Source organism: Carettochelys insculpta, chromosome 6 (genome assembly GCF_033958435.1).
Source record: "Carettochelys insculpta isolate YL-2023 chromosome 6, ASM3395843v1, whole genome shotgun sequence".
NCBI lineage: Eukaryota > Metazoa > Chordata > Testudines > Carettochelyidae > Carettochelys > Carettochelys insculpta.
The window spans coordinates 120264057-120282194 of NC_134142.1; the positions used below are offsets into that span (position 1 = coordinate 120264057).

The 18138-nt window shown below is 49.0% G+C and overlaps 1 protein-coding gene across 1 annotated transcript; it reads left to right on the plus strand.

The window, feature by feature from the left end:
• Positions 1-9755: 9755 nt before the first annotated feature.
• On the plus strand, positions 9756-16783 carry LOC142014866 (uncharacterized). Its single transcript, XM_074998080.1, has 4 exons — positions 9756-9975; positions 10377-10503; positions 11683-11799; positions 13036-16783. The coding sequence occupies exons 1-4, from the start codon at positions 9952-9954 to the stop codon at positions 15276-15278; spliced, it is 2511 nt and encodes an 836-aa protein (XP_074854181.1). The 5' UTR covers positions 9756-9951; the 3' UTR covers positions 15279-16783.
• The last annotated feature ends 1355 nt before the right edge of the window (positions 16784-18138 follow it).

Here is an 18138-nt window from a genome sequence, read left to right on the forward strand (position 1 = left end):
AACATTCAGATTTCTGCTATAGACCAACATGGGGTCGTTTCCTTGGAAGTGAAGACATGGAGAGAGATGGAACGCTGGAAGTAATTGTCCAGTTCCTAAAGACACCAGGCATGAGTCTGTTCCTTATTTTACAACTGGCTATTGCTTAAGTTTTACTGCTGCAAAAGTGAATGGGGTTATGTCAGTATGAACCCATTATAAATGACAGGAGAATTAGATCTACCACAACAGAATACTATTAACCCTTGGTCTCAGAAAACATAACCACGTTTAATGACCACTTCAGTGCGTGCCCAGGAATCCAGAGCTCTGAAATATTTTAGGGATTATGTTTCAAAATGTCAAAAATCCAACTATAAAACTCATCTCAAAACATAACCCCTTTCAGAGACTAGAACAAGTGCAACGCTGATCATTCTGGGCTTTGAGAGGCGTTGCAAAACCATTCCCCTCCATCCAAAAATACCTGAAAATGGCTCATAAGGAAGTGAGAGGAAGGCCCAGCAGTGCAGGGGCTACACAGAGCCCATCCCGTTTCACCTGCCACCAGTGTCAGGCCTGGAGGCAGGATAAAAGGAGAGACGCTAGCCCAGCTCAGGGCTGACTCACCAAGAGGCAGTACCTGGCTCTGACACTCAGGGCCTGAGCCAGAGCTGCCGCTGGAGGACACAGCCTTCAAACCCTCCCACAGGCTAAAAGGGGGAGAATCCCAGGGAACCTTCCCCCACTCGGAGCCACGCCCCAGGCTAACCCTACAGCCTCTAGGGTGTGGGCTGAAGGCCTACACCTTGGGCCCCTAGGCACCAGACCACCCTGCCACTAGTGGGAACTGCTTACAGGCTCTTATTCAGTTTGGACCAGCTTGGAATGGGAATTCCCGTACCCTATACTGTAACCATTTTCAGACCTGAAATGCATTCTCTTGTAAGATAAATTATCGTGGTAATGAACTCAGCAGTACCTGTAGCATCTTGCAAGCTGCAATTTATGTTTTAAACAACTGTTACGGCTAGTAGCTATTAGCTCTGAAACAAGCTGCGATCATGACACCTGGTGCTGAATTCCATCTTTGATTCTGTAGTTTTCCACAAGAAGGCAAGGAGGGGTGAGGTTTGGGAGACAAAGGATTCCCACATTATGCAAATCCTGTTTAAGGGTGGAGTGTGAGGCAATCATGGTTGTTAGTTCTGCCCTGGGAGTGCAGCCAAGATGACTGCTGGAAACAACTCAAACTGAACTGGTGGAAAGAACTGTGCCCAGGCTGGAAAGACATCTACTCGGTGAAGAAGATTATTAAAACAATTGTTATGGTTAGATATTACAAGCTGAACCTCTCTAGTCCAGCACCTGAGCAGTACCAAATGAGAGAATTTGCCAGACCAGGGGAGGTCAATATTGTCTAGCAGCATTACCAAAACCTCCACTGCTTACTAGAATCTTAGAAGACATTTAGGGGTAAATTACAGCTAAATAACAGCACAGAACGCTGAGAGCCAAGACTGGTGGCAGTAAACAAACTTTATGGGACCATGGAAGACTTGAGTGCACCCATGATAAGTGGTTGTCCAACTAATTAAAATCATGCCAGATTACAGATGTTGCCTGATGAGAGAGTGCCAGACTAGAGAGGCTCAACCTGTACATGTAACTTTTTCATTTAGTGTATTAAGATTAGTTTGTGTATTCTGTTTAATTTTGCTTAATAACTTACTTTGTTTTGTGTGCTCTCCCTTATGACCACTTAAATCCTACCTTTTATACTCAATAAGATTTCTTTTGTATATTAATGAACTCAGTGTAAATATATCTTACCAGGCTTGGGGGAAAGAGTCTTTGTATATCTCCCTTCACATTGAGAAAGAGGTTGAATTTCATGATCTTATACAGCATAGGTCTCTGTACAGCAGAAAATGGCTTTACCTTGGGTTCAGCACCTAGAGAGGCTGTGTACTTGTGTCCCTCACTGTATCGTGTACTGCCTCTATTACAGATAGGAGGGTCTGGCCCATCCCTGTGTTGGTGCTGGGGCTAGCTGGAAAGCCATGCTCAACAACATTGCAGGGTTTCTGGAGTCTTGGTACATTAGGTGACAGTCCCGATGGGGTCCCAACATATCACACATAGGCCATGTCTACACTTGGCCAAAACTATGAAATGGCCATGCTAACGGCCAAATTGTAGAATACTAATGAGGTGCTGAAATGAATATTCAGCGCCTCATTAGCATGCTGCTGGCTGCAGCACTTCGAAAGTGCCGCATTTCACTCTCGCGCAGCTTGCCTACCCAGGGGCCCTTTTCGAAAGGACCCTGCAAACTTCGAGAAATCCCCTTATTCCTATCAGTTTTAATCATGGTTGGCACATTGCATGTCTCAGCTGACAGGAATAAGGGGATTTTGACATTTGCAGGGTCCTTTCAAAAAGAGTCCCCGTGTAGCCGAGCTGTGCACGAGCAAAACGCAGCACTTTTGAACTGCCGCGACTGGCAGCATGCTAATGAGGCGCTGAATATTCATTTCATTACCTCATTAGTATTCTCTGATTTGGCCATGAGCATGGGCATTTCGAAGTTTTGGCCTAGTATAGACACAGCCATATTGCCTGTGTGAAGAATAATATCAATTCTTCAGCTAGCCATCGTTCCAGAGACATACAATGTGCCAACCATGATTTAAACCTGTGTCACAGTTGACTCCCAGCAATGATAGGGCTGCGTGTTGGGAATTTCTCTGATTTAGGGTCAGGGCCATAAGGCAGCTCATCTGGAAACGAAGAAAAAGAGAACACAGAAGGCACTTGCATTTATGCCCAACGATTGGCGACAACACGGCTCCAGCTTCCATCCAGGGCATAGTACATGATCCATTGTTTACAGCCAGGCACTAAGGTACAACCGTATTTGCTCTGATCCATCAGACAGAGACAAACACTTACAAGACCTTTACCAAGCTTTCCTCAAACTGCAATACTCACCTAAGGAAGTGAGGAAACAGATAGACAGAGCCAGACGGGTACCCAGAAGCCACCTGCTACAAGACAGGCCTTGCAAGGAAAACAAGAGAACACCACTGACCATCACATACAGCCCCTACCTAAGGCCTCTCCAGCGCATCATCAGTGATCTGCAACCCATCCTCAACAATGATCTTTCACTCTCACAGACCTTGGGAGGCAGGTCTGTCCTCGCCTACAGACAGCCTGCCAACCTTAAACAAATCCTCACCAGCCACTGCAAATCACACACCAGTGTTTCTAGGCCTGGAACCAGCCCCTGCAACAGTCCGCGCTGCCAACTCTGCTCACATATCTACACCAGTGACATCATCACAGGAACTAACATCAGCCATACCATCGGGGCTCCTTTACCTGCATATCTACTAATATAATATATGCCATCATGTGCCAGCAATGCCCCACTGCAATTTACACTGGCCAGACTGGAATGTCTCTCCGTAAAAGAATAAATGGACATGAATCAGACATCAGGAACAGTAATGTACAGAAGCCTGTGGGAGAACACTTCAATCTCCCTGGACACACAGTAGCAGATTTAAGGGTGACAGTCCTGAAAGAAAGAAATTTCAAAAATCAAATGGAGAGAGAAATCTCTGAACTTCAATTTATTTGCAAATTTGACTCCATTGACCAAGGATTAAACAGAGACTGGGAGTGGCTCACAGTTTACAAAGGCAGTTTCTCTGCCCTGGGTGTTAAGATCTCCCCATTAGACTCTGACAATGGCTCATATCCCCCTGCCTGATCTGACCTGTTTTTTCCTCTTTTGATACCTACTATTGATAATGGGCCATTTCCACCTTGCTGAATAGACCTTGTCAGCTCTGGCCCTCCATTTTTCTGGGACCCCACTCTTTAAATACCCCTCTGAAACCACCACCCCCACTCATACATCTGGTGAAGCGGGTCTTTGCCCACGAAAGCTTATGCTCCAAAATATCTGTTAGTCTATAAGGTGCCACAAGACTTCTTGTTGTTAACAAATCATTGTCACTATTCTCAATCCCCAAAAGCACATAAAGGGTTTTTAATTATCTCCTTTCTCCCTTGCTGGTGATCCTGTCCCTAATGGGCACCGTAGCAAACATATATACTGTGTCATCAATACACCAGTTTTTAGAGATGAATGAAATAGCTCTCTTGCCACTGGTAAGTTTCCTGAGTATGTCTTGAATAAAAGTGGAATAAACATTATCTGAATTTTCCTTTGAAATTATTTTCACTGTGATTTTCGGCCATTTCAACCTTATGTTTATTTTGTTTTTGCTTCAGCATGAAATACAATTTCCTGATTATTCACGATATTTATTTTGGTACAAAAAAATAGAGTAAGGGGGAAATTGAAAATAAGGTATTTGGGTTTCTATTATTTTATGTTTTGTATAACTTATTCTATCTCAAGAACTTTTAACTTTTTGAGTGGATTTAGTACTAGTTTAAGGCAATGGAATGACTTCTATGGGGCAAGAATACAGCAGATCCAGCCAAATTTTCTACTTTTATTCAAACATTCCTTCCTGAATTTCAGCAACACATACTGGCTGAATTCAAAGTCTGGGAAACTAAATCATAGCTCTCCCTTCTGCCACTGAAGCCCCAGGATGAAGTCTTCAAGTGAGTGTTCGGTTGTGGGAAGCATCATCTGTTCTGTAAAGTCCTCTGCCAAGCAGGAGGAGGGGCTTATGAAGAGCACTTTGCATCTGCACATGATATTGAAGGGCGAGGCTGACACCGAAGAGTGGTAACAGAAAAGCTTACCTGTACTCTATGTTCCTCTGATGTAGTTTCCAATACTAAGTTTTGGAATTTAGACACAGCTTTTTTAGATCATTCCTTTCAAGATTATTGTCAATAGTACCTAGACTGGTGCATTCAGCCAGATCCCAGCATCACAGCTTCTGATTCCTGGAGATTTGTTTTTAAGGAATTCAGTGGATATTTTGCTGAGTAATATGGTGCTAAGCCAGCCAATCTCCCAGCAATCGGGAAAAAAATAACCAAAGAACAGACTTTAGGAAGCATTTACGATAGGAAGCATTTACTCTGAATTAAACACACCAATAGTCCGCTTACATGAGATATAGATGGGATTAGATGCTTTAAAAACAGATTGAAAAAAAATCCAGCATCAAACAAACACGTAATTTCATCTCTGATGTTATCGGGCACCATTCGTAACTTCAGAATAAAAGTCTACTTTTGATACATGAGAGAACTGAGTCATAGGTTTTTGAGCACTAAAGTCTCTTTGCATTTCATCAGATGAGTGGTGACAGCCAAGAACCAACGAATTCACTCCCAGAACAGGTCAACTCTCCAACTAATTCAAATATCAGTGCCATGACCCAGGCAGCTAATCAAGTGTAGCATACACAGTATCACGGCAGTTTGTTTTGCCCAACAAAAGCTGCTTTGTTAGACAAGTTGGCAGTGTCATTCCAAATAAAGGATTATCTGCATTTTTGGCCCAGTTATCACTGGACAGTGCACCGCAGTCAGAAGTTAGTAAATCCTGTGCCACGGATGGTGTACTTGTGGTCCTCCCTCTCCCCTTCACCCTCGGTCTCCTCACCTCTGCTCTATTTGGCTAATGCCATTTGCTCATTTCCCCGTCACCATGTTCCTGATGATGAGGCTCTTCAAGGTAACGGGTGGAATACACCACCTAAGCATAGTAACAGAGAGGAAGCCGTGCTAGTCTATACACTATCAAACCAAAAAGCAGTCAAGTAGCACTTTAAAGACTAGCAAAATAGTTCATGACATGAGCTTTCGTGGGACAGACCCACTTCTTCAGACCACAGCCAGACCAGAACAGACTAAGCATAGGGTGACTATATCTCCCTGTCCCAAATATGGGACAGGGAGATATGTGGGGGTTTAGTTCCTCCCAGCTGCACCAAGCCCCGGGGAGCTAGTGCTCCCCTGCCCTGCCAGCCCCAGGGAAGCGGCAGTCATGGGAGTTTCCAGTCCCGAGCCCCAGGAAACCAGCAGCCACGGGTGCTCCCACCCCCAGCCCCAGTCCCCGAGGCCTAAATACAGGACAATTCATCTTTTCAAAAATAAGCCCAGATGCCTTTTTGGCATCCCAAATATAGGACCATCCCACCCAATACAGGACGGTTGGTCACCCTTAGGAATGCGTTGCCTAAACAGGTGGTGGATTCTCCATCCCTCAAGGTTTTTAAGTCCCAGCTTGACAAGGTCCTGGCTGGGATGACTTAGATGGGGTTGATCCTGCTTGAAGCAGGGGGCTGGACTAGATGACCTCCTGAGGTCCCTTCCAGCCCTAGGATTCTATGACCCTACCAAAGCAGTAAGCTGTGGAGCGGCTCAGGGTTCCATAGTCTGAAAAGAATCTGGTGAAAAGAACGGGCCCCGGACACAGAGCAGCCCCTCATTTCTTCCCCTCTGTCCTTCACAGGATGGGTGGTCCTCACAGCTAAAGATGGGGACATATGGTTCTGCTCCTACTTCTCAGATGCAAATAAGGGCTAATGGGTCAGAAATACTGGAAACAGTGATTCCTGGGTTCCATTTCTAACTGTGCCACTGACCTGCTGCACCTCTTCCAACAGATTTAAGGCTGTGAATTCAGGACCATGAAGCTGATGTTTAAAGAGCTGCCTGGGAGGGCTGGGGAAGGTGGTAGGGCAGGCTCTTCAAACAGCAGGGATCTACTGTTTGGAGACATCAACTCCTGCCACTACTCTAACAAAACAAAACAGCAGTCATGCAGCACTTTAAAGACTAACAAAATAATTTATTAGGTGATGAGCTTTCGTGGGACAGACCCACTTCTTCAGATCTATAGCATTTCCAGTCCAGACTCAGTTACATAGCACAGAGGTCCAAAAAAATTTGCAGTAAAAACTAGCAAATCAAATATATGGAACTGAAGTAGGGGAGACTCTGACAGTGATGCTCCCGCAGTTGTCTCTTGTCTTTTGTTTAGGTTGTCATTTCTTTGATAATGAGTTTGCAAACTGCTTATTCTCCTGCTTCATTGGACACCAGTGGTTCTAACCTTCCTCCCTCCGGGTAGGTCGATACAGCATAGTTATTTAGAAGTAACAGCTGCGATTTAGAAATAACTATCATAGCATCTACCAAATGCAACCACTATTTCAAAATGATTTCAAAATAGCAGTTGGCTTATTCCAAAATAGGTAAACCTCATTTTAGGAGGAGGAGTGCATATTTTGAAACAGCTATTTCAAAATAGGCTCTATTCCCTTACTTAACAGCCTTAAGGGTGTGTCTACACTTACATCCCTCTTTCAAAAGAGGTATGCAAATGCGGTAAATCAAAAATGCAAATGAGGCATAAATTTGCATATTTAACCCTTCGTTTGCATGTTCTAATTTCAAAAGAGCTTCTTTCGAAAGAAGAAAGCCAGTGCAGATGCTGCTCTTTTGAAAGTAAACCCATCTCCGAAAGAATCCTTCTTCCCATTTTGAAAGAGGAATGCAAGTGTAGACACACCCTAAGGCCGTTTCTACACAGGCCACTTTCTTTGAACGTGGCATGCTAATAATACACGGCCCAAAATATGCTAATGAGGCACGGATGCAAATTCCCAGTGCCTCATTAGCATACGGTCACGTGATTTGGAGTCCAGAAGACCGTTCTTCCAGACTCCAAAACGCCGTGTAGAAGCGCAGCCCCGTGGGGGTCTTCTGGAAGGAAGTCCTTCTTCCTTTTGGGAAGAAGGGGCCTCCGGAAGAAGGACTTCCTTCCGGAAGACCCCCACGGGGCCGCGCTTCTACATGGCATTTTGGAGTCCGGAAGAACGGTCTTCCAGACTCCAAATCACGTGACCGTATGTAATGAGGCACTGGGAATTTGCATCCGTGCCTCATTAGCATATTTTGGGCCGTGTATTACCATGCCACTTCCAAAGAAAGTGGCCTGTGTGGAAACGGCCTGTGGTATGAACTATTTCAGAATAGCTCTTCCAGGATAGCTTATTTCAAAATAAAGTTGCTGTGTAGACATCGCCTTTGAGGCTACAATGCTCTATCTTCCACACTAATGCTACAGGAAACAGGGAGGGAGGGGGATAGTGCTATTTGCCTCCTCCCTTTTCATTCAGTAATTTATATGGCTAGATCTCAAGCATAGTAAGATAGCAAGCATAGTCCTTACCTTGTTTCCAGTAACAAACAAAATTCTTTTCAGAAGAATGGTGTCCCAGAGACTTTAGCCCATGGCAAGCACGGTTTTCTTTGACTTCTGCAATTCATAGACGTGCTAAAGGGGGTATGTCCTGTGTCGCTTCATCATATCTACTCTTGATCCTTTTATAAGTACCGGACTCATTTCACAGCTTGTCCTCTGATTCTGATAGGTTGACCGTCCATCCCGTTCTTATTGGGCTGGTCCCTTATTTAAGCTGCCACGCAGACATTCTGGCTCCATCTGCACTAGCCCAAAACTTCGCAAATGGCCATTTGAAGTTTACTAACAAAGCGCTGAAATACATATTCAGCACCTCATTAGCCTGCGGGCGGCCACAGCACTTCAAAATTGACATGGCTCGCTGCCACGTGGCTCGTCCAGACGGTCCTCCTTTCCGAAAGGACCCCGGCAATTTCAAAATCCCCTTATTCCTATCAGTAGATAGGAATAAGGGGATTTCGAAGTTAGCAGGGTCCTTTCAAAAAGTTGCCGGGGTCCTTTTGAAAAGGAGCCCCGTCTGGACGAGCCGTGCGGCGGCGAGCTGCATCAATTTTGAAGTGCCATGGCCGCCTGCATTCTAATGAGGCACTGAATATGTATTTCCACACTTCGTTAGTAAACTTCAAAATGGCCATTTCAAAGTTTTGGGCTAGTGTAGACACAGCCCCTGACTTTATGGAAATGGGCAAATTGGCACATTTTACAGAGCTCCTGTTCCCCAGCACAATGTGCCTTGTGGTAGTAGCTTCTGCTGCAGGGGAGCTTCCCTGGGGGGCAGCTGCTCCATTCCCTGGCACCCCACAGTGGCACCCCTGATGCTGGTGAGCTCTGCCATGGGGTGGCTGCCTCTTCTGCTGATGCCCTACGCCAAGGAGAGGCAGCTGCCTTTGCCAGGGAGCCCCTCCACAGAGTGGCTGCTTTGGTCCCCAGCATCTGGTGCCTTTGGGTTGCGGCGCCTGCTGCAGGGAAGCTCCTCTGTGGGGCAGCTACCCCATTCCTGGGACTGGCAGCCACTTTGCTAGGGACCCCTACTGTTGAGCAGCTGCTGCATTCCCCATCCCCCACTACCCACTGCTAGGAGGCAGCACAGCCCCTACACTCTGGGCAGGAGGCGTTGGAGCCCCCATTCCTGGTGCCTCACTCTGGGGCTGCAGCCGACAAGCCCTGACATGGGACAGCAGCCCCCCAGCATCAGAAGCCAGTGTCCTGTATTTGCAAGAGGGCAAAATGCGGTCAACCTAACTCCACACACACCAGCATCACATCACTGAGACACTCCCCCACGCACAGCCTGGCCGGGGCCCTCTCGCACCCACTGATCCCCACTCCCCTCCCAGGGCCACGAGCGAACCGAGGAGTCCGGGCTCCCAGCCCCACACCCACGCCAGCGCCCCAAGGCAGCGGGGGCCCCACTCATGCCCACGGCAGGGAGCTGGCTGTCCCTTTGCGGGCTGCCGCCGCCCGACACCAGGCCCAGCGAGCGCCCCCGGCGGCCGGACTCGGGACCCAGGCGTCCGGGGGAGGGGGCTGGACACGACCCCCTCCCCCCGCAGGGGGCGGCGCAGGCGCGGGGCTCTCGGAGCCGGGCGGGAGGACGGAGGGGCAGCGCCGCGGGACTGGAGCAGGTGCTGCAGCGGCGCGTCTCGCCTCGCAGGGCCCAGCGAGCGGCCTTCCCGGCCCAGCCAGACCCCCGGCTCCAGCCCCCGTCCCCGCGGAGGGCCGAGCAGAGCCGGGCGGGGAGGCGCTGCCCGGCGATGGCTGCAGCGGGGCCGGCGCAGGTAGGGGCTGGCGGGGCCGGGGCTCCCCGAGCCCGGGCTGGTCCCAGCGGAGGAAGCGGGGGGCCGGGGTGGCGCTGGCCGGGCAGGGGGAGGCTCGGCCGTGCGGAGCCCGGAGGCAGCCGGGCCAGGGGCGGAGCTGCGGGGAGTGGAGCGGGGCGCCCCGACCGGGAGGGGGAGCAGGAGCCTGGTCCCTGCCCTGGGCTTCGGGTCCCCGCGGGGAGGCCAGGGAGACTCCTGTCCCCGGGCAGTGGGGCCCCGAGGCCCCCAGGGGAGCGGGGCGGGGCAGGACAGAGGCTCCCCGGGCCCCGCTGCTGGGTTGGGGGGTCCCTGGGAGTCGCCCCCGCGGAGCCGCTGGCGGGCGGCAGCGGCCGGGGCTGAGTGCGGAACGCTTGTGCCCACAGCTGGAGGCGGCGTTCGAGGCTCTGGCTGTGTATTTCACCCGGGAGGAGTGGGAGCTCCTGTCCCCGCCGGAGCAGCAGCTGTACCGGGACCAGATGCTGAGCAATTACCGGGCCCTCCTGTCCCTGGGTAAGGAGCCATTTGCCTTTTACTGCCCGCAGTGAAACATCCGGGCTCCTTCCAGCCTCAGCTGCCGTATGCCACCGAGTGGCCAAGTGGTGGCAAATGACAGCCCCTTTCAGGCCGGCTTCCTGTTAAAACCGGGGTTTCCCCAGTGGTTTTCCGTGGAGCTCCAGGGTTCCGTGAGAAAGTTCCATTCCCACAAAATTAAAAAAAAAAAAATTAATTTCGAGGCATGTATGAATTTTATTAAAAACAATTTTCCTTTGTGTTTGCTACAAGTGTCCCCGTGTAATGCCGGCTTAGCCAGAGAGCAGGACGGTGGTGTCTCTTCTCAGTGCTGCGCGCAGGGTCAGTGGTGTGATCGCCTGTTGTACACCGCCATAAGTCCCCACACTCCTCCTATTAAATCTCCTAAATGTGATTTTTGTTTTTAAATATGTTGATTTCATGACCTTAGTTAGCATTTGTTCGTGATTAGCCTTGTTTATTTGTGGTCTACTTTTTCAGCTCCATATATAGGACTGTTATTCGGCGTTCTGCAAAATTCTTTCCAGTTTAAAAGTGTTCCATGGCCAAATCACACTGTTTCCCAGTTTTAAAGGCTAGCTCGGGGCTACAGAGCCAGGGGCTAATTTTAGTGTCACTTGTTTACTTGCACTGTGTACCTCAGTCCTGGCACAGAGGTGGTCAAAGAGTCGATGAGCAACAACCTCCTGCAGGAATCCCTGCCCAGCTACCCAGGGCTGGGACTCAGCCTCCCAAAGTGACTCTGATTAGGCAAATAAGGCAGAGAGAAAACTCTCCTGCTGCTTGTAACAGCTCCCCATCTCCCTCAGAAGACTACAAAACACTGTTAATTTAACCATCATACAGCTGAACAATGTTTGCACCAGAGCAAAGGAACGGGTGGGTCTGTAATGGTCCCACCAGTCCACGCCTCCCATACTCAGGCCCCAGAGAACATTGAGAAGAATCATAGATGTTGCTGCTTCCCAGTACAAACTGAACTTCCTTGCTGGGAGATGGGAAGAAATCTCCTCTAAAGGAGATTGATTTCGTTGTTCTTCCACTTGGGATCTCTTGTGGTGTCGTCTGAAGCAGTAACAGATGCACCCTGACCGAGACGTGTTTTGCTGATGCTAAAACTTAGTAACAAAACTGATTTCCCCCCATCTTCACCAACAGGCTATTCAGGTTCCACACCAAACTTAATCCAACGGATCAAGCTAGGGGAGGCAGAGCTCTGGATCCAGGATGCTGAGAACTCCATGGAAAGCTCCAGGCCTGAGAGCCCCTCTTTGGGTAAGTCATAATAATCCAACCCCTTCTGGTTTATCCAGTGGCTAAGAGAGGGCTCCTTCATGTAGATGCAAAGTCAGAGTGAGATTCTCTGGCTGGGAGAAGAAGAGAGACAAATTCAGATTGCGAATCAGGGGCCAGTGTTTAGGAGGGGAATTCCCCACTGCAACAGCCCCCTGGGGGTGGGGTACATTCTCTTTACTGGCAAAATGGCACTGAAGTTCACAAGAAGGGGCTATTTTGAACTTTCTGTTACCCCTCGTACAACGAGGGGTTCCATAATTGAATTAGCATGCCTGACATGGCCCTATTTCGGGCACTGTGGAAAGCTGCGGCGTTGCTATTTTGGGATACCTCTGTATCCTGAAATAGTACCTACTGTGTAGCCATAGACTGGGATTCTGTTACCAGAGTTGGGACATCTCAGAGCTTTATTCTTGTTCAGCCAGAGGTTACTCGGCCAGAAGCAGGAATAGCAGAATGAGCTTCTCTAGCCTTGGTATCTATGAGTACTGGAAATGTAAGCCTGGAAGGGTGTGTGGGAAGTCATCTAGTCCAATCCCTTGAAGTGATGCAGATCTAAGTGTTGTGTTAGATCATCCCTAAGAGGTGTCTGTCTAACACAGAGTGGATAAACAACCCCACCCCTTCTTTTTCTTCACAGATCATGTTTGCTTGACATTTACTTATTCTTGTAGTTCTCCTCCGAACATCCCCCATTTATCCACCTCCTTTCTCAAGTGTGATGCCTGACTGGACACAGTGCTCCAGTTAAGGTCTCATCAGTGCTGAGTGGACGCAAAGAATTGTTTTTTGCGTATTTCTTGCAACACTCCTGCGAAAACGTCCCAGAACAGTAACTGCCTTTTTTTCCTCTCTTTTAAATAAGCCATTGTTGAATCATGTGTAGTTTGTGACCCCCTGTAACCCAAGAGGGGTTTCTGCCGTGCTCCTTCCTCGGCAGCTACTTCCCATTCTGTATTTGTGAAATTCCTTAATCCTCCCTCAGTGTCACACTTTGCATTTGAGCTCAACGAATTTCATCCTGTTTCTTTCCGACCCTGTATCCAGTTTGATGGGATCATTTTGCATTCTAATCCTGTCCCCTGAAGGGCTTGCAACCCTTTCCAGCCTGGTATTTCTCTGTAAGGAAATTACACTCTTATGACATTTTTCCTCCTTAACATGTCTGCAGCCTTAACCGTGAGCTAACACGGGGATTCCCTCTGTTCTCTCCAGCAGGGCCACAGGTCCCAGGAGGAACAAGGACACCATCTGCATGTGTGGAGAGCAAGGCAGAAAAGCAGGATCCCACATCCCACAGGGGGATCCATGCACAGGAGGACACAGTCCATCCCCTGGATAGAGTTAGCCAGAGACCAGACCTGGCTTCACACCAGAGGCTCCCCATGGACTGGCGTCCTCACTGTTGCATCGAGTGTGGCAAAAGGTTCAACAACCTGTCTGCATTGACCCAGCACCAGCACACGCACACTGGGGAGCAGCCCCATCGCTGTGCTGAGTGTGGCCTGGGCTTTGCAGAGAGCTCAAAGCTGAGAGCCCATCAATGCGCACGCACTGGGCAGCAGCCCCACCGCTCGGCCAACGCCAATAGGAGTTCCAACAGTGCCAACACAGCGACCCGGAATCGGCGCATGCGAACGCGGAGGAAGCTACATGACTGCACCGAGTGCGGCAAGAGCTTTACAGACAGCGCAAAGCTGAGAATCCACCAGCGCATACACACTGGGGAACGGCCGTTCCACTGTGCCGACTGCGGCAAGGACTTTGTCCAGATCGCACACCTGCGAGCACACCAGCGCATGCACACCGGGGAGCGGCCGTACCACTGTGCCGACTGCGGTAAGAGCTTTTCACAGTCTGCACACTTGAAGTTACACCAGCGCACGCACACCGGGGAGCAGCCGTACCACTGTGCTGAGTGCAACAAAGACTTTGCAGACAGCTCCAGCCTGAGAGTACATCACCTCAAGCACACAGGGGAGTGGCCGCACCGCTGCGCTGTCTGCGGCAAGGGATTTGCACAGAAAGCCAACCTAAGAATTCACCAGCGTGTGCACACTGGGGAGCGGCCGCACCGCTGTGCTGAGTGCAACAAAGACTTTGCAGATAACTCCAGCCTGAGAGTACATCAGCTCAAGCACACTGGGGAGTGGCCGCACCGCTGCGCTGTCTGTGGCAAGGGATTTGTACAGAAAGCCAACCTGAGAACTCACCAGCACCTACACACCGGGGAACGTCCGCACCGCTGCTCCGAATGTGGCAAGAGCTTTGTATATATGTCAAGCCTGAGACTGCACCAGCGCATACACACTGGAGAATGGGAGCACCACTGTGATCAGTGCAACAAGGGCTTTGCACGGATCTCCCATCTGCGACAGCACCAGGGTGTTCACACCAGGGAACGGCTGCACCGTTGCACCAATTGTGACAAGAGCTTTCTGTGTAGATCGAGCTTCATACTGCACCAGCGCATGCACACCAGGGAAGGGCCGCACCACTGCTCCGACTGCGGCAAGAACTTTGCCTATAGTACCAGCCTGAAAGTGCACCAGCTCAGGCACACAGGGGAGTGGCCTCACTGCTGCGCTCTCTGTGGCAAGGGATTTGCACTGAAAACGGGCCTGAGAAAGCACCAGCGCGTGCACACGGGGGAACGTCCGTACCGTTGCTCTGAATGCGGGAAGAGCTTTGCAGATAGTTCAAGCCTGAGACTGCATCAGTGCATGCACACTGGGAAATGGCCACACCACTGTGCTCACTGCAACAAGGGCTTTGCACGGATCTCCCAATTGAGACAGCACCAGGGCGTTCACACCCGGGAGAGGCCGCACCAGTGCCCCGACTGTGACAAGAGCTTTCTGTGTCGATCAAGCCTGAGTCTACACCAGCGCATACACACAGGGGAGCGGCCGTACCACTGCCCCGACTGCGGCAAGAGCTTTGCATATAAATCCAACCTGAAAGTGCACCAGCGCACGCACACGGGGGAGCGGCCACATTGCTGCGCTGTCTGTGGCAAGGGATTTGCACAGAAAATAAGCCTGAGAACGCACCAGCGCGTGCACACGGGGGAACGCCCGTACCACTGCTCTGAATGCAGCAAGAGCTTTGCGTATCGATCAAGCCTGAGACTGCACCAGCGGACGCACACTGGGGAGCAGCCATACAGCTGTTCTGACTGTGGCAGGTGCTTCTCTCGGTTGGGCAGCTTCAACCGGCACCAGGTCACGCACACCAATGCCATCGCCAGGGCCCAGCAGAGACTGTGGGGCAGGGAAGGGGACTTGGCTGAGCAGTGTGGGGCAGAGCAGATGGGTGAAGGGAGGTCAGAGGGAATGGTCACAGCCTATTCCATTATGGGCCCCGTGGTTGTAGCTGGGATCCAGACAGGTCATCCCCTCCCCTCATCCAGCCAGGTCCTCTCTCTGTTCTATACATACATGCACACCTCTAACTAGGATGCAGCCAAGATACACACCTCAGCTCCCCATCCACATGGAGCCCTTCCAGGAACTCCCTCCACACCTACCTTGGCTCCGCTGGGGAGGCTGACTCCTGAGCAACAGCTAGAGGTGACATTTGCAGGCCTTTCTCAGCCTGGATTAGGTGCTTTGGTGGGAAGCTCAGTGCATGTAATTGAAAGAAGACTCGGGAACTGAGTCTAATTTGAATAGAAATGTGATGAAGAAGGACTGGGTACTTAATGTGTAACAAAGGCCAGGTTAGCTAGATATTGCTCTGGAAACAGTGAATGACATTTTCAGTAGTGGACAGTCTATTAATCAGTTGGATTTTTTTTCCGGTTCACTGTGAAGAAGAAGCTTTTAGAAGATGGGAACGACAACAGCTGTGTGAAATACATTTTCAACTATGAAACGTTTTCAAAGCTCGAATATGGAGGCACGTATTCGACTGCGGCCTAGCTGCTGAGGTTTTGGAACATCTGGAGAAAGAAATTGTATCCATGATGAGAAAGAAAGTCAAGGATGCTCTGGAAAAAGCCAAAGAGGAAAGTGCTAAGAGAGTCTCAGCCTTTTCAAACAACTTTTGTGAAGTGTTGTCAAAGGACCTAGTCATTTTCAGTGACAACTTGCTAGGGATACGGTTTAAAAACACAGCAGGTCCAGCTCAGTTTTCTATTTTTATTCAAATATTCCTTCCTGAATTTCAGCAACTCATACTGGCTGAATTCAAAGTTTGGGAAATCACATCAAAGGTCTCCTGTGTACACTAAAGCTCCACGATGAAATCTTCAAGCAAGCGTTTGGTTGTGGGAAGCAGTGTCTGTTCTTTAAAGTCTTCTGCCAAGCAGGAGGAGGGGCTTATGAAGAGCACTTTGCATCACCACATATTATTAAAGGGCTAGATTGATACTGAAGAGTGGTAACAGAAAAGCTTACCTGTGCTCTGTGATCTTCTGATGTAGTTTCCAATACTAACCTTCAGAATTCAGGCACAGATTTTTCAAGATCACCCATTTAAAGATTGTCAGTACTACCCCAGACTGGCGCATTCAGCCAGATCCCAGCATCACTGCTTTTGATTACTGGAGATATTTTTTTAAGGAGTTCAGTGGACAGTTTGCTGAGCAATATGGTGCTAAACCACCCAATCTTACAGCAAACGGGCAAAAAAAATAACCAAAGAACAGGCTTGGGAGAGCCTATAGAAAGCATTTACTCTGAAATAAACACACAGTCCACTTAAATGAAATATAAATGGGATCAAATGAACAGACATGAAACAAATATGTAATTTTGTCTGACATTATCAGGCACCATTTGTAACATCTTAATAAAAATCTATTTCTGATACCTGAGGGAAATGAGTCTTAGGTTTTTGAGTGCTAAAATTTCTTTGCATTTCATCAGATCAGTGGTGACAACCCATCCAGCCATCACACTGGGAGGATGTGGAGCAGTTCACCTATGTGACTTCACTGGACTTTTAAATTGAATATGAAAAACATTTCTGTAATACACAAGGTCTGTATTAAGTTTGCACCAAATCTCGTGGCAGGTGGGGGCCCAAGTGCCAAGTCTAATGAAAACTGGTGACTCACTGAATCTGCAGGTGCTACTTGTATGTCTGTGCCATATTATTATGGGAAGTTACAGATATTGGTTCTGTCCCTGTATTATCAATACAGCAAGATCACGAGACTTGTGAATTTAACATTCGTGAATTCAGTTATTCACAAGTGGCTCATTGGCCCCTGCACTGTCGCCACCACAGAGCGCAAGGCACCAGAGCCGCCCACGTGGCGCAAGGTGCTTTTGTCCCCGCATGGCATTAAATCAGCCTTTTCACTGTAAAATGCCTGAAAAGAGTCACGGGCTAGTGTTTCCTACATGTCTCAAAGCTGGAAGCCCTTTTCATCATAACAACAAGAAGTCTTGTGGCACCTTATAGACTAACAGATATTTTTGGAGCGTAAGCTTTCGTGGGCAAAGACCCGCTTCATCGGATGCATGAGTGGGGGGGCGGTTTCAAAGGGGTATTTAAAGAGTGGGGTCCCAGTAAGAGGGAGGGCCAGGGCTGACAAGGTCTATCAGCGAGGTGGAAATGGCCCAGTATCAACGGTACTTATCAAAAGAGGAAAAAACAAGTCAGATCAGATGGGGATGTGAGCCTTTGTCAGAGACTAATGGGGAGCTATTAGCACCCAGAGCAGAGAAACTGCCTTTGTAAACTGTGAACCACTCCCAGTCTCTTTTTAATCCTTGGTTAATGGAGTGAAATTTGCAAATAGATTGCAGCTCAGAGATTTCTCTCTCCATTTGATTTTTGAAATTATTTTGTTTCAGAACTGTCACCCTTAAATCTGCCACTGAGTGTGCAGGGAGATTGAAGTGTTCCCCCACAGGCTTCTGTACATTACCGTTTCTGATGTCTGATTTATGTCCATTTATTCTTTTACGGAGAGACTGTCCAGTTTGACCAATGTAAATTGCAGTGGGGCATTGCTGGCACATGATGGCATATATTATATTAGTAGATGTGCAGGTAAAGGAGCCCCTGACGTTATAGTTGGTGTTAGGTCCTGTGATAATGTCACTGGTGTAGATATGTGAGCAGAGTTGATAGCGAGGATTGTTGCAGGGGCTGGTTCCAGGCCTGAAGTCACTGGTGTGTGATTTGCAGTGGCTGGTGGGGATTTGTTTAAGGTTGGCAGGCTGTCTGTAGGCGAGGACAGGCCTGCCTCCCAAGGTCTGTGAGAGTGAAAGATCATTGTTCAGGATGGGTTGCAGATCACTGACGATGCGCTGGAGAGGCCTTAGGTTGGGGCTGTATGTGATGGTCAGTGGTGTTCTCTTG